The sequence below is a fragment of the Takifugu flavidus genome, chromosome 20, assembly GCF_003711565.1.
Source record: "Takifugu flavidus isolate HTHZ2018 chromosome 20, ASM371156v2, whole genome shotgun sequence".
Taxonomy (NCBI): Eukaryota; Metazoa; Chordata; class Actinopteri; order Tetraodontiformes; family Tetraodontidae; genus Takifugu; species Takifugu flavidus.
Genome location: NC_079539.1, coordinates 6,500,520 through 6,519,439, shown reverse-complemented (window position 1 = coordinate 6,519,439; position 18,920 = coordinate 6,500,520). Strand labels below are relative to the sequence as shown.

At 46.8% G+C, this 18,920-nt stretch overlaps 4 protein-coding genes across 7 annotated transcripts; 3 read left to right on the top strand and 1 right to left on the bottom strand.

Annotated features, from left to right (window-relative positions):
- The first annotated feature begins 190 nt into the window (after positions 1-190).
- Positions 191-5,814, top strand: slc31a1 (solute carrier family 31 member 1). 3 transcript variants are annotated; one of them, XM_057019550.1, is made up of 6 exons: positions 191-348; positions 2,969-3,093; positions 3,192-3,264; positions 3,335-3,503; positions 3,679-3,735; positions 4,110-5,814. In XM_057019550.1, exons 2-6 carry the CDS (start codon positions 2,980-2,982, stop codon positions 4,309-4,311), a joined length of 615 nt encoding a protein of 204 aa, XP_056875530.1. In that variant the 5' UTR covers positions 191-348; positions 2,969-2,979; the 3' UTR covers positions 4,312-5,814. The 3 variants fall into 3 exon arrangements, with proteins under 3 accessions (XP_056875530.1, XP_056875532.1, XP_056875531.1); XM_057019551.1 differs by lacking the exon at positions 191-348 and adding an exon at positions 1,967-2,499; XM_057019552.1 differs by lacking the exon at positions 3,679-3,735.
- Positions 5,815-5,977: 163 nt separating this feature from the next.
- Positions 5,978-9,697, top strand: slc25a46 (solute carrier family 25 member 46). The gene is made up of 9 exons (XM_057019545.1): positions 5,978-6,103; positions 6,184-6,465; positions 6,609-6,651; positions 6,936-6,993; positions 7,185-7,262; positions 7,498-7,598; positions 7,676-7,732; positions 7,883-7,940; positions 8,032-9,697. Exons 2-9 carry the CDS (start codon positions 6,198-6,200, stop codon positions 8,626-8,628), a joined length of 1,260 nt encoding a protein of 419 aa, XP_056875525.1. The 5' UTR covers positions 5,978-6,103; positions 6,184-6,197; the 3' UTR covers positions 8,629-9,697.
- Positions 9,698-9,945: 248 nt separating this feature from the next.
- Positions 9,946-15,077, top strand: wdr36 (WD repeat domain 36). Its single transcript, XM_057019057.1, has 22 exons — positions 9,946-10,238; positions 10,347-10,374; positions 10,615-10,715; positions 10,823-10,940; positions 11,015-11,147; positions 11,315-11,369; positions 11,507-11,639; positions 11,717-11,892; positions 12,038-12,158; positions 12,275-12,340; positions 12,442-12,531; positions 12,629-12,771; positions 12,854-12,968; positions 13,044-13,209; positions 13,301-13,409; positions 13,489-13,568; positions 13,652-13,759; positions 13,846-14,077; positions 14,253-14,372; positions 14,442-14,523; positions 14,608-14,795; positions 14,865-15,077. The coding sequence occupies exons 1-22, from the start codon at positions 10,074-10,076 to the stop codon at positions 15,012-15,014; spliced, it is 2,679 nt and encodes an 892-aa protein (XP_056875037.1). The 5' UTR covers positions 9,946-10,073; the 3' UTR covers positions 15,015-15,077.
- prpf4 (PRP4 pre-mRNA processing factor 4 homolog (yeast)) lies at positions 15,078-18,874 on the bottom strand. 2 transcript variants are annotated; one of them, XM_057019065.1, is made up of 14 exons: positions 18,758-18,874; positions 18,137-18,337; positions 17,867-18,053; positions 17,618-17,705; positions 17,435-17,514; positions 17,221-17,314; positions 17,015-17,109; positions 16,814-16,872; positions 16,486-16,609; positions 16,307-16,396; positions 16,113-16,235; positions 15,861-15,968; positions 15,482-15,600; positions 15,078-15,401 (listed from the first exon to the last, which is right to left on the bottom strand). In XM_057019065.1, the coding sequence occupies exons 2-14, from the start codon at positions 18,303-18,305 to the stop codon at positions 15,208-15,210; spliced, it is 1,530 nt and encodes a 509-aa protein (XP_056875045.1). In that variant the 5' UTR covers positions 18,306-18,337; positions 18,758-18,874; the 3' UTR covers positions 15,078-15,207. The 2 variants fall into 2 exon arrangements, with proteins under 2 accessions (XP_056875045.1, XP_056875046.1); XM_057019066.1 differs by having other exon boundaries at positions 17,435-17,505.
- Between the last annotated feature and the right edge of the window lie 46 nt (positions 18,875-18,920).

Sequence of the window (18,920 nt, the reverse complement as noted above, 5' to 3'; positions counted from 1 at the left end):
CCCTGCATTAAGTGACTTTTCTCGTTTGATTTCTCTACTTCTGTAGCCACGCGCTGATCACATGACCCTCCCAGTCTGCCATGATAGTATAAATGCGCTTACGTGGCTATAGCGCAGCCCCGCCCCCAATCAGCAGCTTCCATCCTGATTGGTCAAACTGGCCCCCTCTTCCGAGCGCCCTATTAGCCCCGCCCTCCTTGTCCCTTGTGCGTGACGTCATCGCGCGGCGGCACGGAAACGGTGGCAGAAGGAGCTGAAGCGGGTTTGTTTTCTCGGGGTTTCACGTCCACCGACATTGTTTGTTGCCGAGCTTCCAGACCAGAACTGCGGAGGTGGTTTCGACGTCAGGTGAGCTCAGTTTTTCGGATTTTGTTAAGACTCTGTCCAAATCTCTCTGACCGTGACCTTTGCTGCAGTACAGTAGTACCGTGCGTGACCGTGCGTGACCGTGCGGACCCCTACACAGACCCCCTTCGCAGACCCCCTACAGTCACGGACGCTCTGGGAATGAGGGCTCTAGGCTCTCAGTGTCGAGGGGAAGCGAGGCTGGAAATCGGCCTCGCTTCCTCGAGCTTTCGCGGCCGAATGAAAAATATTTAAAAAGGGCATCTTGTTCTTTGATGTGCAGCAAAAGTTTATTCTTCTTAATCCCCTTAAACAAAATAACGTTATGCTTTCAGCAGAATCCTCAAAACTCACACACACACCCCGGTTCTGGGTCGTTTGTGGGTTCGCTCGGGTCAAGGTCAGGTGACCAGGGTCCTTTCTGGTGCTGGTCTAATCCCAGCAGGACGGGTCAGGTCAGGCCCAGGTCAGGTGCTGTCCTGGCAAGGGGCGATATCTAACTTAATTTATCAGAGATGTTAAACATTCTTTCATGGAAATGCTTTGGTCTGGCCTGAGATAATTACAGTACAGTAAAAACACTTCCTTGGTTTTTCAGGTCTGGTGGCTCAGACTCTCGAAACCAGGATTTGTTTTCCCACAGAAGATGAATTCTTCTTTTGCTTTGCCCGTTTGGTTACCTGTGGTGTTGCTGCGCCAGCTCAGACCTGGGCTGGTGGCTCTCTTAATTGCTGATGTGTTTGGTGGAGGCTGAGGGATGGCAGCCATGTTTGTTGTGGTCCACCGGCAGAACCGTGGTGGTGTCGGGCTGCCAGAAACGGACCCACCTCTGACTGGATCCAGAGGTGATCAGCATGAAGACCTTGAGGGCTCCATCAGTTCTCTTGTGCATCTTTAGAACGTGTAGCAGAGCTGCTGTGTCTGTTGACCACCGTGACCTGACATTGGACCCGTGTCCCTCAGAACATATTAACCATTACCTCGATGTGCCATAAATGTCTGATTGTTGTCATCTCAGCTCTTCTGGGGCCACTTTTTGTCAATAAAATGCAGATAAGGAGGCAGACAGACGTGTGAGTGAGCTGAGGATGCTGATCATCCACTCAGGGACAGATCTTCGCCCGCTCCCCTTCAGGAACCTGAATCTGGGCGCGGCTGGAATCGTCAGGATGTCACGTTCCAGCTAAAATATGTGACCTTGCTGTCGGGCTCAAAGGTCAACGGGAAGACAATCATTGACAGTCTTGATCAGAGCCTTAAAATCCCAGATAGTCGTCCTCATCAATCCCGGGAGCTGCGATCACGAACGTGCACACGTGAGCAGCTGGACGGAGCTGGAGGTCTGGAGCGCACGGACTGATGTGCAGCCAGCAATAACACAAACACACACAGCACAAACACACAACAGGAGGCCTCCCATTGTCAGGAGATGTTTGTCCAGAAAGCTCAGGGAGTGTCGCGGAAGCTTCACAATGAATCAGGGCTGTGAGTTGGAGGAACTCCTCTCAGGTCGGGTTGTTTGTTCTGGAAAACTGTCAGCAGTTTAGTTTTAATTGGCCCACAGGGTTGGTTCGTCAGGTTAGTGCGACCCGAGGAGCCGTCAGACACGCTTCAGGGTTGGTGTGAAGTCGGCTTCGGCCCGGCTTTATGGTCCCGGAGATAAGGAGGCGCTCGCCACTAGTCAGAGGAGGAGAGAGCGAGTCGGGCCTCGGAGCTGCGGGGGGCAAAAGTCGCGCCGCTATCGCCTTTTATCGCGCTTCCCAAAGGTTGCCAGATAAATCTGATGAGGTGTCAGCAAAGACACCAAGAGGCTGCTGATTCCTCTGCAGACGGACGGACGGAGATCGTACAGACGCACAGACGTCACTCTTTAACTCAAATTGATGCCGACTGGAAGAGAACAGAAAATAGGATTTTCCGTCTTGCCGGTGGCGATACTCAACCTTCTCTGCTCATTTCTGCTCCTCTGATCGAATTGACCAACGTCAGACGGGCGTCTGGGCCGCTCTGATTGGCTACGGCTGCCCAGCATTGCCTCAGGGTCTAGTATCCAATCAGATTACAGCAGGACGTCAGGGCGACGGGCGCTGTACGTGTCAGTGTGTTGGTCTCTCCCGGCAGCGCGGCGTCACTGAACAGAGAAGCAGCTCCGAGGTAAGAGAGAGTGCGTTTGTGATGTCTCTCGCCCTGTCACGGTGAACGGAGGGCGACCTTCTTTCCGAAGTTTGACGTTCACCTGATCGGAGCTCAGTCTGAAGATGTTGGGGCACCTGTGGAGCTGAGACTTTCATTTGTGGGGAAACTTTTATCTGTTTGTGCTCGTCAGCGTGAATCCAAAGGGTGCTAAAGGTGTCGAGTGTAGCGAGACGTTTAATCAAAGCAACAAGTGCACTAACCTTCGTGGTCATGTGACCAGAGCGCACTTTCCAAGTTTTCTCTGCATTACGTTTGAACTATAAACAAGCTGCTTTTACTTTTGGTGTATTACAGTGTTATATAGGTTATTTTGTTGCTTTTCGTGCCGTTGGCGTCACTCCAGGAACATTTAAATGCGTAATCATGGTTCATTTTTCTAATTGGTTAATTGTCTGAATGCTTAATTGTTTGGGTTGGGTCCCTGCAGACGTGAATCCAATGGACCACACCCACCACCATTCTCACCCAATGGCCACGCCCACCAGCGGAGGTCACGACCACGGCGGAGGAGCAGGCGGCGGCACTGGGGGCCATGAAGGTCACATGGGCATGGTGAGCGTTGGCTTCATCTCTGCTGTTTCTTGCTTGAACATGATCACTCGTGCTAATTTAGTAACGAAACATTCTAAAAGGCTTGAGTTGTTGTCCAGGTGATGACCTTCTACTTTGGCTACCATAACGTGGAGCTGCTGTTCAGCGGACTGGTCATCAACTCGCCTGGAGGTCAGTTTGGGTTGTTTTGATGTTCACCTGCGGAGCTTTGAGCTTCACTCTCTGCTGGTTGTCCAATCAGAGATGGTGGCGGCGTGTATCGGCGTCTTCCTGTTGGCCATCCTGTATGAAGGCTTGAAGATTGGTCGCGAGGTGTTGCTGCGTCGCAGTCAGGTCAACGTGCGCTACAACTCCATGCCTCTCCCCGGGAGCGATGGCACGGTGTTGATGGAGACGCATAAAACTGTCGGGTAAAGCTGAATATAACTAAATAAATACATATGTACATACACATACCAATAAAATGTATGTAGCATGAGAATTAACTCACAAAACAGGATTACATTTGGATTCGTGCACGTTTTGAGCCAAATGTCGATACAGTTTAGATGACATGAGTCTAAAGTGTCACGTATTCACTCTCAGCCAAGTGAGGGAGAGACAGCAGCAACTTCTAAAATACACCAACTCAGGACGCTTCAGGTGACTCCAGTTCTGGTTCTGGTCCTTTCTTTGGGAATTCTCTAAACAAAGGAGCACTTGTGAAGGCTTTACCAGTCCATTTTATTTCACTCATTGGACTTTATGAGTGAGAAATTAATCTTCCTGGGGGGATCTGGAGGCTAGGTGACGAGGAACTGACCTGGTGTGTGTAAACGGATATTAATTGGGCAGCTTGCACATGCAACATGCTAATGCTAATACAGTGCCAAATTCTACATTGAAGCTAACAGGGTTGTGGCTGCATCAGGTGGTGGGATTTTAATATTTACATTTATATTCACGGTGGAGTAATAAGATAATATTTATTGTGTTAACATGCTAACCGTCATGCTCACCTTCTCTGATCTTTTCAGGCAGCGGATGCTAAGCCCCGCCCACTTTCTGCAGACGTTTTTGCACATCATTCAAGTGGCTGTCAGCTACATTCTGATGCTCGTGTTCATGACCTACAACGCCTATCTCTGTATCGCTGTGGCACTGGGGGCTGGCATGGGCTACTTCTTGTTCAGCTGGCGAAAGGCCGTGGTGGTCGATATCACCGAGCACTGCCATTAGCTTGCATTAGCATGCACGTGGAGCGGCACCTGTAAGTTTTGCTAATCACAATCAGTAAATGCTAACAAGCCCTTTCACTCTGTTAGCATGGTAGGTCACTACAAATGTGTGTTATGGTGGAAAAATGAGTAAGCACAGCAAACTCGACACTAATTAGACAAATGTTTCTTGGTAACCACGGTAACCACCACATTGTAGCGTAACAGGCACACTAACCCAAAACCTAACCATGTTGTTTTTGTTATTTTGGCTCATTGGATGCCGTCCATTCACAGCATCCATCGGTTTCCAAGATTCTGATTGGCTGAACCAATGATTCTCCTTTTTGTTTTAGTGCCATGACTGGAGATTTTTGCCTGTGAGTATAATGGCATACGTAACACGCAGAAAACAACCTTAAAAGCGTATTCAGTTGTTTAGAATATAGTACATTAGAGAATAGAGGATCCCATTTAACTATGTTGATTTTTTTTAAATTGCAACTTTTGCCTATAAAACCATTTTTCATTTTTTCCTTTTAAAAAAACATGAACATGGATTCAGCCTCTGGGCCTGTCGCTGAGTTTAACAGCCTACTTTTATTAGTTCATTGACAGGTAATAAAGTATGTATTTAAAACTCTTGGCCACCTTACGCAATCCAAAAAGATAAGTTTATTTATTGATAATTTAAAACATTACAGTATTGCCCTGGTATGGCTTTGGTTCATAATATAAAATGATTTACAAGAAATGGAGAAATGTGCTTGGTGGAAGGTTTAAGATGCTTTAATGTTTCACCTGTAAACGTTGCCGACTTGTTTATAGCCTGAACACAAAATACAGCAAACATTCCAACATACTTTACTTTTTCAAATAACAGCATAGTTATAATGAAGAAACTATATGAATTAATTAGGGTTTCTGTGTCTTTCGATGGCCTTAACCCGACACCAGTTGCCTTATTACGTCTGCTGTCCAACTGACTGGAGGCCAGTGTTTGATTCCCTGGTGCTGCTGTTTAACATCAACACGGGTGTAAATGATTTACAGCTCTTACTTTAGTACATCTTAAAAACTGTCATCTGTGCGTGCTTTTATGAGAGGAAATGTTTCGTTGAAGAAGTCTACGACACAACTAATCTGTTGCTGGCGAGTCAAACACTTGATTGGAGCCTAAAGTAGATTTGTTTTTTTTAAACTTACTGTTCTGACCATGTCGCAGGGGCCGATTAAAGTTACTGCTTTCCAGATTTTATTCCATATGTAATTCCAGATTTTATTGGATTAAATACACCAAAACAACAGCGATATATATTCTGTCCAACTTTTGGCCACTGGTAATCCACACATTGGACCGTCTACGTGATTCAGCCGCAGCAAAGTTCAGGTTGAATCTGATCCTCTGTCAATAAAAATGAAGTTGTGTTGAAATGGTTCTTTGAATATTCAGTTGATGTATAAAATGTTTTGTCTTAAATGCTGGAATCCTTGATGTAAGAATAAAGTTTAGTGGAAAAACTCATCTTTATGAGGAACTTTTTTTGATGCAGACTGTTCAAAACATGAACAGGGTTTGGTTACACTGCAAAAAAAATACATATTTTTGAAAGACTATGACGGCAGAAATCGTTTAAAATTTGCACCAATACAACCGGTAGAAACACGCAGTTCTCCCGCCGGCCGCTAGATGGAAGCAACGCGCCGGAAGTGAATAAGAACTTCCGGGAGCCGGAAGACAGGTTGATGTTTTGCTGCAGGTCAAGTGAATCAGGACAAAACTCCTCCTTTTAAGCGCGTGGCCACTTTTACAGGTATTCAGATGCTCTCAGGTGAATAATTATTCCTGCCCATTGATCAGATATCAGTCAGTCTTTTTGCGCCGTTTATTCAGTCATCGACACAACGATGGCCTTCAGGCGGCCGGACAGTTTTGATGGGCTCGGCTACCGCGGCCGAGATGACCCGATATACGGATCTGGCTACCCGTTAAGGAGCGCCGGACAGGCGGACCTGCAGCACCAACACTGGGTGACCACGCCGCCAGACATACCGGGTAGCCGCAACCTTCACACCGGAGATCGGACTCCTCAGTGGGAAGAGTCGCTGGGAGAGCCTGCCGGTGCCGCAGCTCCGGGCGGGTGGGATGCTCCGCCGCCCGGGGTCCCTCCTGTCGGTAGGGCCGCTGAGTGAATGTAGTGAAGATGGCAAGCTAATCATAGATAAGGATGATGTAGAAGCAGTGTTAATGTAATTAACGGCGGAATAAGAGTCTAAGGACGAGAGTCTATATCATGTTTTTTCTTCTTTTTCTTGCAGAACAGCTGAATCGTTTTACGGGGTTTGGAATTGGACTTGTCAGGTCGGATCCCTTTTGTAAAAGTATTATTCAAGAAGAATATTTCTCGTACAGGTGTATTTTGAGACGTGAGAGTTCACTTTAGGTGCGTTGTTGTGGGGAACCCCTGTTATGTGGCTGGGCAGAACTAGCAAACTGGAATTCATTAAATGTCCACTTAAAGTGGACATTCTTGTTGGTGTCTGTTGTCATGAATGCCAGCCTGTCTCAGGGAGGGAAGCTCAGCAATTACTGACTTAAAAACATCGAGAGTTAATACTTAAAACCAAGCTTTTGTCCACCTGCAGTCTCTTCACGGAGAATGTCCTGGCTCACCCCTGCATCGTCTTCCGCAGACAGTGTCAGGTATTGTTTTGCCTTATTCATTTTCTGATCGATATATGATGCAGGTTGTCCGTTATTTAGCCCATAGTAGTGTTGAATCCATGTCAAGGCTTCTCCTCAGACATTGAGGATCAATAATGATCTCCCCCTGCTAACCTGCTTTTCTTTGTCATTATATATGACCAAATGGTTATTTTATAAATATGTTCCAGGTAAACTACCACGCCCGCACTTACCACCTGACTCCATTCAGTGCCGTCAACGTCATGTACGCCATCACCAAGGTTCAGGTACCTGAAAACACAACTTCAACAAAAATTATTCTGTATCAGAAGCAACATTTTGCTCAAATTTAATCAGAGAGTTTCAAATTAAAAACGGATTTATTTTTCTGACATTTGTTTTAATGCTGGTGTTGTTCAGGTCACCTTTCAGACCAAAATATTTATTAAATGGTAAAATTCTCCATTTGTGTTGGGTAAAATTGAGTATCAGCCAATCAGGTATCGCTCGTTTGTTGTTTAGGGCGTCAAGGCTTTGTGGAAGGGGATGGGCAGCACCTTCATCGTTCACGGCATCACGCTTGGAGCTGAGAGCATCATCAGTGAGGTCACACCATTACCACGGTAACCGCCCTCTCTGCTCACTGTACTGGAGTGTTCCAGGAGAGCTGCAGTGTAACTGAGTGTTGTTGTGCGTGCAGAGAGCTTCCACATCGGTGGACCTGGAAACAGCTGGCTGGACATTTGCTGCTCAAAGGGTCAGTTCACTTCTGCTGCCGACTCAACCATTAATCATCCTTCTAGTTTCTGTGCTGACGTCTGGACTGATTATTGATCTTCACTCGATTATTGATATCATTTCCATTGAGTTTAGACTTAATTTCTTTCTGGCGCTCTCTCACTTGCAGATTAACGGCTGTCGTTGCTCTTCCATTTTACTGTGCGAGCCTCGTCGAGACTGTGCAGGTCAGCATGGATTATTAATCACAAGTCAACTCTTTTATGTGTCTTTTAATTGCGTCCAAAAGTCTCAGCGAACATGACTGTTTCCCCTCAGAGTGACATCGTCCGTGACGACTCGTCCTCTGGCCTGCTGGATTGCATCCTCGAAGGTCTGACGCGTGTGTTGGGTGTTGGGGCTCCTCACAGCCGCCGCCTTCTTCCTCTGAGCTCTCTGGTACTTCCCGCCGCCCTGCACGCCATTCTGCGCTACGCCATTGCCTCTTCCATCCAGCGGGTGGTGTTGTGGCTGCATCAGATGAGTAGGAAGCAGAAGACGGACCCCAACAACCCCTTAGACACCTATTTTCCTGAGCTGGTAGCAGTCTGGGCCGGGTCTCTGGTGGCTGACGTGTTACTGTTTCCATTAGAGACGGCGTTTCACCGCCTCGGCTTACAGGGCACGCGCACCATCATCGACGCGACAGATGGAGCTGTCGCTGTGGGAAATGGCAGCAGCCCGCTGGTTCTTCCCGTCAACACTCAGTACGACAGATTCTCCGACTGCGTCCACTCCATCCGCCGCAAGGAGGGTGTGGCCGGATTTTACCGAGGCTTTGGTGCGCTTGCGGTGCAGTACACGCTGCATGGAGCGCTACTGGCCGCCACCAGGACAGTGCTGAAGCTGCTGCTCCTGGAGGGACGGTGCAGGTAGAGGCCGTTTCCATGGAAACCCTGTAGTCTTAGGAGAAAAAGCACCCAATGATTCAACGCCAATGAGCTGATGCACCAAGAGGTTACCATTATGTCCACATTTATATAAACAGCTGAAAACTATCGTCTCCATGAAAAATGTTTGCCATTAAGGATGAGTGTGACAGCTGAATGGCCAAACTACAAAAAACAAAATCATTTTGAAACTCCAAAAGCACTGAAATGTCTTTATAAAGCCACCAACAGACACCATAGCAACCAACTTAGTGGATTACTGACTTTTCACATCAGTGGCCAGAAACATTCAGCACCATTTTTGCTAATGTGACTTGAGTGTAGGTAAACAGAACAAATCCACAGTTGGTCTAGCTTTTTCTTTTTAAAACCTTCATACTGGACAGCTCTGAATGCAAAGGACCAGGAGTCATCCAGCATTTTTCATTTGAAGGGTTTAAAGCTAAGCCTGCCTTTCGTTGGGTGTAACCACTGCAGGCTTTAAACTGCAGCCCGTCTCAGATTCATGTCACTTGTGAAAGGTTTGTCGCTTCCTGTTGTCATACATTTTTGTTGGCGTACCTCCAGCATGAACTCGTGATAAAGGTTTTTTTGTTCAGTTACAACAGATTCAGATTATGCCACTGCATTTCGATCACAATTTATGTGTGTTTGTGAGTTGGCATTAAGTCACAAAAACTTGTTTGTATAAAGATGTGAAGATAAGAGAGCTGTATGTAATTAAAACAAATGTAGGATTAAAGTTAAATGTGTAATGATAGAGAAATAAAAGTTGATTTTAAATTAAAAAATAAATGCCTGTACTGGGGAAATTGGCTTGAACAGTGTACATAGTGTTTTATTTTTAAAAATCAACAAAAAAAACACTGCACTTGTGTATGTAAAAATGTTCGCTGTTAGCACTGTCCGAAGGTTTCATTTGAAATTAAATCCTAATATGAGCTGAAGTCCTGCTCAAATACTGGTTTTTCCTTTACTGTTATTTGTCAGTGGTTTGTTGTTGAATTATGCTTCTAATGTATAAATAAAATATATATGTTTACATACATCATAAATCTACTTGCTGGCTTATTTTGAACTATTCCATTTTCTATTATAATGTGCATCTTTTACACTAAGTAACCTATTCAGAATAAGCACTATGTTTTTTTGTTTTTGAAAGCACATTGAAACGACAAAAAAATCACGTCATGGTTGTTTTTTGTTTGTTTCGTTTCTTTTTTGGTTGTTTGTCTGCAACGCGCTTCCGTAGTTTTGCCTAATTTACTTGAGTTCTCCAGGCGGAACCATCGTACTGCTCACTGTTGCTTCCAGTCGGACGCATTTCCCTGACCCCCTCTGTTGCTTCTTCCCTTTCCAACTTCGTGTCTGCGCTCTCTGTACTTGTTGTTTTTCGGTTTTATCCACTAATATCACACATCGTTAGCAGTCATGCCCGATGGCCGCAGTCTTGCGGGCGGTGGGAGTTCGTTGTTCTCTGCTTTTCGGGTTTTGGGGCTTTATTCTAACCACGTGCCCCACGCGGTCAGGTTCCATCAGAAGCACCGGGAGTTTTACCTGGTGACAGCGGTCGGCAAATGTTTCCACACCTACAACGTAAGTACATTTAGCCATATTAATCATTGTGTAAGAGAATCATTTTTGGTGAAGAATCCTTGATGCTATTGTCGCTGTATTGACGAATGACGCATTGATCAATTGCAGGTGAATAGACTGGGGATTGTTGCTGTCAGTGAGTATTTCTTTTCTCGTGTTTTTCACGGAGCTGTTGGGAATCACGATGCACAACACTAATCAGCTTTCAGGAAACTGCATTTTTATTTATGTAATGGTCATTTGGAGCACATGGGCAATTACGGGGTCTTTATCCATAATGCAACACAATTTGAAATGACATTGTTGACAAAAGTCAATTTTTTAACTGTTTTTCTCTGTTTTTGCTTCTATTGTCTGTAATGTGATGGTCACCAAGGTAACAGCCTTCCAGAAGACATAAGCTATTTGGCAGCTGATCGGATGTTGGTGTTTGCTGCTGCTGGAAAACTCATCAGCGCCTTTGCCAGAAACAAAGAGGTGGAGAACATTATAGGCAACCGATGTGTCTGAGTCCATCTCATGGTTTTCATTCCAGGTGGGTGATATGTTAACGAGTGTACTGACCCGGGTTCCTCTCGTGCCAGGTGGTGATGCGCTACCAAGAACACAAACATGACGTGCGTCTGCTGCTTCCTCTGGGGGATCATTTGGTCTCTGCTGACAGTGGGGGTGATGTCATTGTCTGGGATGTCCAAGGAGGAGGTGAGGATGCAGGACCTGCATTCTTACTCTTTATACTAGCTTTGCTCTTACCCACCTCCTGTTCTGTGTCTCAGACATTTACTTGCGGCTGGAATTTAACCCTTCCTCCTTTGATGTGTCGGCTATGATGCATCCAAGCACCTACCTTAATAAGGTGCTGCTTGGAAGCTCCCAGGGTGCTCTGCAGCTTTGGAACATCAAAACGAGGTTAGCTTATGAGGATGTATGTTGAGGATGGTGTGAAGCCTCTTCATGTGTTACATTTCTGTGATCCTAACGATCTCAGGAACGTGCTGAGGTTGATTCAATCCCTTAGCGTAACAGAGGTTGAGCGGCTTCACTGATCGCTGTTCATTTTTCTCGTGTCATTTCAGTAAATTGTTGTTTTCGTTCCCTGGCTGGTCGGCAGCGGTCACTGTTCTGCAGCAGGTCAGGAACAAACTCGGAGACACGAAGAGCATCATTCCAGATACATCAGAAATAAACTGCAGCCATCGTTACTGTCACGGTCGCCTGAATGCTTCCTGGAACAGATCTTGTCACTTTGTATATTTAAAATGTTCCAGAGCCCTGCTGTAGATGTGGTCGGCGTTGGTACGGCAACGGGACGTATCATCATTCACAACATCCGATTGGATGAGACGTTGATGAGTTTCAAACAAGACTGGGGACCAATCAGCTCACTCGCTTTCAGGACAGGTACGGGCGGCAGGCGGTGTCTCTCTCTCTCTCTCCCCCACATACATGCGTTGTCAGTGTCTCTCGCTCTCCTTCAGATGGTCCTCCTATTGTGGCGTCTGGCAGTCCTCAGGGTCACATCGCTTTCTGGGATCTGGAACGCCGTCAGATTGTCACACAGCAGAGACATGCCCACAGCACAGCTGTTGCCGCGGCAACCTTTCTGCACGGAGAGCCGCTGCTGATCACAACTGGAGCCGACAACGCCATCAAGGTAAATCACCTGTAATCCACTTAATAAAAACGTTCCTGACGCATTCTGTCAGCGCTTTATTATTCCCACAGTTCTGTTTTTCAAGGATGTTTCAGCTTTTTCTTAATCGTCGCATGTTTACCGTGTTAAACGTGTGTTATTCCAGATATGGATATTTGACCAGGAAGGGGGCGGGGCCAGATTACTTCGAAGTCGGCAGGGCCACAGTGCCCCTCCCACTACCATCCATCACCATGGCAATGATGGAAAAAACCTCCTCAGTGCAGGTATATAAATTACTGCTATGCAATTAGAGAATTTTAATGCAGATTTTATTATTGTTTGAACATCAGGGGAGATTATAATGTCATCAAAGTGTAATTTAAAGTGTTTTGTTATTCAGGTCAGGATGGGACGCTACAGTCATTCTCTACCGTCCACGAGCGTTTCAATAAGAATCTCGGTCACGGTCAGTGAACAATCAGAATTAATCTGTGTGATTTAATGTAAGGAAACTGCTGCTGACAGGAGACACGTTTCTTTAATCTGTGACTGTCGGCTTTGGTTCAGGGTCTATCAACAAGAAGAAGGAAAAGAACAAGAAGAAGGGGCTGTTCTATGAGGAGCTCCGCCTTCCCGCCATCACAGCGTTCACCTCTGGTGGGACACAAGCTAAAGTCACACGGAATTCTCCAGAAAAAGGTCGAGATCAACACGAAATATTGATTATGTGTCTGTGATCGCTCTCTTTGGACAGCTTCGGCTCGTCAGTCAGACTGGGACGGGATTGTCGCCTGTCACCGTGGTCGCTTGCTAGCTACCACATGGAATTACCAGAGGTGCACCATGGGAGCTCACCAGCTGCAGCCCCCAGTTACTCGCAGGGACGGCGTCGCTACTGTAAAGTTGTTGTTAAATGCGACTTCTTGGCTCCGCCCCCTCCCTCTTTTAAGGTCATATAACCTCCTGTTTGTGTTCAAAGGCTGTTGACATCACTTCCTGTGGCAACTTTGCCGTCATTGGCTCTTCGTGTGGCCGTGTTGACGTCTACAATATGCAGTCTGGCTTGCACCGCGGTTGCTATGGTGATGAGAAAGGTAAATTAAACCTTTCCTCGCGTGTGGTTAGTTCCTGTTGCGTTTCCAGTTGTCACTAAAATATTTTTTTCCCAGCCCACAGCGGGGTGGTCCGAGGAGTCGCCGTCGACGGCTTGAACCAGCTGACCTTCACCTTAGGCTCTGATTGGTTGCTCAAGTTCTGGTGCTTCAAGACCAAAAAACAAGAGGAGCAGCTGAAGCTGAATGCCGCTCCGGCTCAGATGAAGCTACACCGGGAGAGGTGACCACCGGGACAACATGAGGCTCCGGACACGGACGCCACCTTTGGACGCCGGGATGGGTGCTTGACAGATTTGTTTTGTTGCTTCCAGTGGGATGTTGGCGTTAGCATTGGATGATTTCACGTTGCTGGTGGTCGACACAGAAACCAGACGGGTCGTCAGGAAATTTACAGGTCACCATGGCAACGTCAATGACATGGTGGGTCACTGGACCTAAGTGGATGCTGACAAACTGCTGATGAGAGAAATGACCAAATTAGATGTCCGTTCTTCTTCAGACTTTCAGCCCTGATGGCCGGTGGCTGGTTACCGTGGCGATGGATTGCACTATTCGCACATGGGATCTGCCCTCTGGAAGGTAAGAGTGACGCAATCCTGCAGAGATTCTATGGCAAACAGTTTGACTCCGTTCTGATCCGGTTGGAATTCTTTTACTTGCAGTCTCGTCGACTGTTTCCTCGTTGCCATGGCACCAATGGGTGTGTCAATGTCGCCAACTGGAGACTTCCTGGCCACAACTCATGTCGACAGTCTGGGCATATGCCTCTGGTCAGTAACCGTCCTGTGACTGTCGCCCGTCAGATCATCTGAGATGATCCTTCACTGATCCGTTTGATGGGATCTTTTCTCCTCAGGACCAATAAGAGTTTATGTGGGCCCGTTAGTCTCCGCCCCCTCCCAGCTGACTACCAACCCACAGAGACGACGCTGCCGGGCGTGACGGCGGAGGAGTCGGAGCAGGAAGTCACGCCAGAGGAGGTCGACGACGCTTACCAGTCAGCTGAACAGTTGGGGGCGGAGCTTGTGACTCTGTCGCTGCTGCCGGAGTCTCGATGGAAAAGTCTGCTGCATCTGGACGTGATCAAGGTGAGTCTGGGTGACATCATGCAAATCAGCAGGAAGCCCCTCCCACACAGGTTTAATCAAAGACGTGGGAAACGGGCGCGCACCTTCATCGCAGCTTTGTTAGTAATTCGACAGCTTAACGCCACAATGTGCATCATTACTGGTGTTGCCAATGAACAAACGTTTGAATTTGCAGAGGAGAAATAAACCCGTAGCGCCCCCTGCTGCTCCAGCCGCTGCACCTTTCTTCTTGCCGACAGTTCCTGGTCTGACTCCTCAATTTGCAGCCCCATCGGAGACGGAGGAGAAAAACAAAGTACAGTTTTTGTCTCAGTCAGTTTCATGTTGCAGGATGATGATGATGATGATGATGTTGCTGCTTCAGTCGAAGGTGGTGAGCTTGGGTTCAGTGGCTGAGAGGTCAAAGTTCAGTTCTGCTCTTGAGTCATCGCTCCAGTCTGGGTCATGTGAGTATTTGAAATAAAAATGTAAGTTCAAAATAAACATCTAATGTCTTTTGTTCCTCACGAACCTAAAATTCAACCCTGCAGTCGATGTTCCGCTACGTCTCCTGAAGGATTCTGGACCATCGGCCGTCTCCATCGAGCTCACCAGTCTGGCTCCAGAGGGCGGTGGATCCAGCAGCCTTCTGCTGGCTTTTATCCAAATGATTGACAGCATGTTGGCAAGTGGGCGGGACTTTGATCTGGCTCACGGTTACCTGGCGCTTTTCCTGAAGGTGACGTCACGCTGCAGCAGTTACTTTTTTTTTTTTTTTGGATAAATTTACACTCTTTTCTGCTTTCAGCTTCACCTCCGGGTGTTGTCACAGGACCCCGTTGCCATGGAAGCCTTGCTCCGCCTCTCATCCCGTTTGGAAGGAGGGTGGGCGGAGCTACGGGCATCGTTTGACCAGTCGCTGTGTTTGCTGTCATATGCTAAAAGTGCTTTACTTTGATGTTTTGTATTTTTTGTATTGTGTTTTTTCACCGTTGAGTTAAAAATCAGATACATTGATCGATTTCCACTGTTAAGTTCTGATTCTTTATTTATAAAAGGTTTCAACAATTACATCAGAAAATGGAATCTGCAGATTTTCAGCAGCAAACATAAATCTGAATTAACAAAAATAAAAAACAGCCTGCTGCCCGTCACTCGGAGACCCAGAGTTTAAAGGTTCGGTCATAGGAGCTGGTGGCGATCAGCTTTCCATCGGGGGACACGTCAATGCCCATCACCTTCCCCTCGTGTCCTGCCAGCGTCTTCAACGGCGTCCAGCCCGGGTGACTCCAAACCTTTGCCGTGTTGTCATATGCTCCAGTCAACAGGAAGTGTCCGTCTGTGGCTGTACGCAAATGAGCACCACTTTAGAAATATGACACCGTGGTTATTTCTGAAGGGGTGAAATAAATGAGGGCTATTTACGCTGGAAGCGGACGGCAGACAGAAGGTTCTGGTGGGCGGGGATCGTGTAAAGACACTTCCTGTTCCTCAACTCCCAAACCTTACAGGAGTTATCGCCGCTTCCGGTTGCCAGGTGATACCTGAGAACGGAGACACAAAAGCATTGGATTCATGAAAACGATATTAAAACCGATTTATCTGAGAATAGTTTAAAATCCAATTGTTTTTTTTGTTTTTAAACACTCACGTCTTGAATTTGCTTCATAATGTAGCATTGACACTCACATTCCAACCTTAAAAGCACCTACGAACTGTAGAGCGCTGATTTTCTGTGACTGTTATTTCATTTAGCTGATTTCCGCTCGGCCGTGTGCTACATGCGTGTGTGTGATTGGCTGACCCGTTGGGGGAGAAGTTCACACTGTAAAGCTCCTTCAGGTGTCCCTCCAGGAAAACCACACAACGTCCTGTCCGAAGATCCCAAACACGGCCAAAGGAATCCAGCCCTCTGATCGGACAAGAGAGGAGAGACGGAGCTGATGTGTCATCCAATCAAGAGAGACTAATGCCAAATGGGCACAATAATACAGGAACTAACAGCAACCATAGCGACACTGCTAACTGCTACAGTGAGCGGCGTGGCGCGTTTTACCCAGTGGCAGCCAGAGATCCGTCGGGGTGGAAGTGGATATCATGGACTCCTTTACTGTGACCTTCCTGATGGAGGATCTCCTCTTGAACCTCCAGGTCCCACAAACGCCAGGAATTGTCGTAACTGCAGATAAACGTATGTGTATATTGTGCGTTTGTGTGTAGCGTTCCACAGAACCTGCCTGAGGACTTTACCAGGTCGTTCCCAAAAATCTCCCGGAAGGATGCCAGGTCACTCGTGACACTCGTTCAGTGTGTCCCTCAATATCTGCCACCGGCTCGTCGCTATGGCAACCGGGAAGAGACAACAATTGATGAAGCCACTTGTGTGTTTCTTTGCCTCTTTCACCACTTCCTTGCTTCTCATCTTCTACCTGTCGAGGCTCCAGAGCTTCACCGATCCATCAGCAGCACATGATGCCAGGTTGACGTCCGAGTGGTCGAGGGAGATTCCGGCCTGTGGACGGAAGACAACGGCTCCCACGTTGGTGTTGTGTCCTGCAGACAAGCAGGAAGAGGCTCATTAAAGGCTCATTCAGTTTAATATGAATCAAGATTATAAGACAGCTGATACTTTATCAATGTTGAAATATGAGGTAACAGAAAACTCCTTGCTAAAATATCTGGTTACAAATGTGGATGACGGCCAAAAGTATAACCAGAATACAACAAATGATCAAAATCGTTGACAGCATCGCCCACCTCTGAGTGTACGGATCAGGCTGCAGTCAGGGACAGACCACAGCTTACACAGACCACTCCTGTAAAGACGGGGTTGGCATGTTCACATCACCCTCACTGAAACACCGATATGGAGTTGAACTTGTGTGCTATCGGCACAAAGAGCCAGCAGCTGAAAGGCCAGCGTTAGCGTAGCCAATGCTAACTGGGTGGTTGTGTTACCAGGAGGCCGTGGCCAGCATCTTGGAGTCTGGGCTGAAGTGGCAGAAGCTGATTGGTCGAGAATCACCGATCTGACTGCAAAAGTTGTTTAGATTCTGAAAAAGAGAGAAGGAAGCTGTTGGTATCAACACAAAAATCTGATAAATTGAAAATGGAATCATTTTTTCCCCACCACATATGACAAATCTTTCAGTTCGCCATCTTACCCTCAGACTTTTGTGAAGTTCTTGTTGTCGGACAACCTTGGTTGCCTCGACGAGGTCTTTCTGACCTCGCGCAGTCTCCAGCCGCTTCACAGCCCTGTCGGACCAATCAGAGGACAAACTCAGAAGGCAGAGAATCAAACCAGTCTGAGCTTGTCCTCACTGAGACAGGGACAGAGGAAAAGATCTGGGACTGGGTGTCGTCTTCACCCCTCACCGTGGCAGAGAGTATTTGGCCAGCCAGATCCGAGCTTCCTTCAGAGAGGCGGTGCCTTCGTGGTACCATGTCTGTTGGCACTGTCATTGGTCAGTTAGAGAAGTTTAAAGGTTCCGTTCTTTCCCCCGAACTCACAAACATTATATGGACAGTATGTTTATGCATGTTTAGGTGTGTGTTGACCTCTTCGTGGGCCCGTTTGGCTCTCTCTTCATCTCTCCTTGACTTCTTCAGAGCATCAGGCCCAACGACAGACAGAACGGTTCGCAATCTGTCGTCCCAAAAAAATATGGCAACAAAGTTAACCAGGTTTTAAACTCAGTGGATGGTCCATGTCATTGTACATGTTTAGTTCCCAATCAGCACAACTTTGAAGAATCATAATAAAACATGATAAAAAAGGAAACGAGGTTAAACCTATTTGCAGCTCACCTCTCCCGCCGGTCAGCCGGGCCCTCTCCAAACAATGTGATTGGCTCTCCAAGTGCTCGGAGCCCAGCTTTCACCTCGGCATCATCTGTAGAGACGGTTATCTGCCTGGCTCTTCGACGACGCTCGAAGGCAGCGAGCGCTTCCTGCTGCCTTTCGCTGACACGCTCTTCCAATTCCAGAGTCTCCCCTGTTTAAGCATCATGGGATACACACTCTCACACGGCTGTACTTTACACACATATATTTAACAGTAGACAATACTGAACTAACCTGAAGAAATGTTGATATGTCCGGCCTCAATGCCAACCTTTACTGCACTGCTTCCTGTTGAACCACTTGTCGCCTCGGATCTCAGCCGCTCTCGCTCCTTCTCCTCCAGGCTTCCGTAGAAAAGCCGACTCCTTTTAACCACCGGAGCAAAATCCTCGTCGTCTGACATTTTTATTCAGTTTTTCTCTTCCCCAAGTGCTTCTGCCAAGCAAAACACGGATACTCACAAAGTTAAAAGCAAGCAAAGATACATTTTGAGTAGTTGTTTTAAGCATGTATGGACATATTCTGTCAGAAAGCTGTACAACGTGAAATCAGTTTTAGACCCTGTTAATTGACCTCTGCAACGCTACGGTCTTAACCCAATAACGAGGAACTCACACCGAAATCAAAAGATTATTAATTATAATAAGTATTGGACTAAATAATTAAGAATGATATAAGGGCAAAATGAACGGAACAGGACAAAAACAGCACACACGGCGGCACTTAGCATTAGCCTAACCACAATAAATGCAGTCTTACGGTCAGGCGCAAATCACAACTGCCACATCTATAAGGCAGGCATATAAAACATTTTTACAAGGAAAGTGCAGCACCATATTAAGACATAAGACCTACACGTGGAAGAAAAATTAAACGGCGTCAATTCAACATAAACGCCGCTTCGATTTCTTCTTCTCCTGCTCGGTTGTAGCTTTGACTTCCGGGTCATATTTTATGCTTCCGGTAACGTGAAAACTAGCAAACAAACAGTTTGGGGAAAACAACGGGTCCACACTTT

Bases quoted from the DNA above. Each gene is read 5' to 3' on its own strand.
- slc31a1 (XM_057019550.1), top strand. From the start codon at position 2,980: ATGGACCACACCCACCACCATTCTCACCCAATGGCCACGCCCACCAGC. The intron at 3,265-3,334 runs GTCAGTTTGGGT...TTGTCCAATCAG, and splicing joins GGTCATCAACTCGCCTGGAG to AGATGGTGGCGGCGTGTATC. The intron at 3,736-4,109 runs GTGACTCCAGTT...TGATCTTTTCAG, and splicing joins ACCAACTCAGGACGCTTCAG to GCAGCGGATGCTAAGCCCCG.
- slc25a46 (XM_057019545.1), top strand. From the start codon at position 6,198: ATGGCCTTCAGGCGGCCGGACAGTTTTGATGGGCTCGGCTACCGCGGC. The intron at 6,466-6,608 runs GTAGGGCCGCTG...TTTTTCTTGCAG, and splicing joins GCCCGGGGTCCCTCCTGTCG to AACAGCTGAATCGTTTTACG. The intron at 7,599-7,675 runs GTAACCGCCCTC...TTGTGCGTGCAG, and splicing joins GAGGTCACACCATTACCACG to AGAGCTTCCACATCGGTGGA.
- wdr36 (XM_057019057.1), top strand. From the start codon at position 10,074: ATGCCCGATGGCCGCAGTCTTGCGGGCGGTGGGAGTTCGTTGTTCTCT. The intron at 10,375-10,614 runs GTGAGTATTTCT...ATGGTCACCAAG, and splicing joins ACTGGGGATTGTTGCTGTCA to GTAACAGCCTTCCAGAAGAC. The intron at 10,941-11,014 runs GTGAGGATGCAG...TCTGTGTCTCAG, and splicing joins CTGGGATGTCCAAGGAGGAG to ACATTTACTTGCGGCTGGAA.
- prpf4 (XM_057019065.1), bottom strand. From the start codon at position 18,305: ATGTCAGACGACGAGGATTTTGCTCCGGTGGTTAAAAGGAGTCGGCTT. The intron at 17,315-17,434 runs GTGAGGGGTGAA...TTGGTCCGACAG, and splicing joins GCCAAATACTCTCTGCCACG to GGCTGTGAAGCGGCTGGAGA. The intron at 16,236-16,306 runs GTAAAGTCCTCA...GTTTATCTGCAG, and splicing joins AGATTTTTGGGAACGACCTG to TTACGACAATTCCTGGCGTT.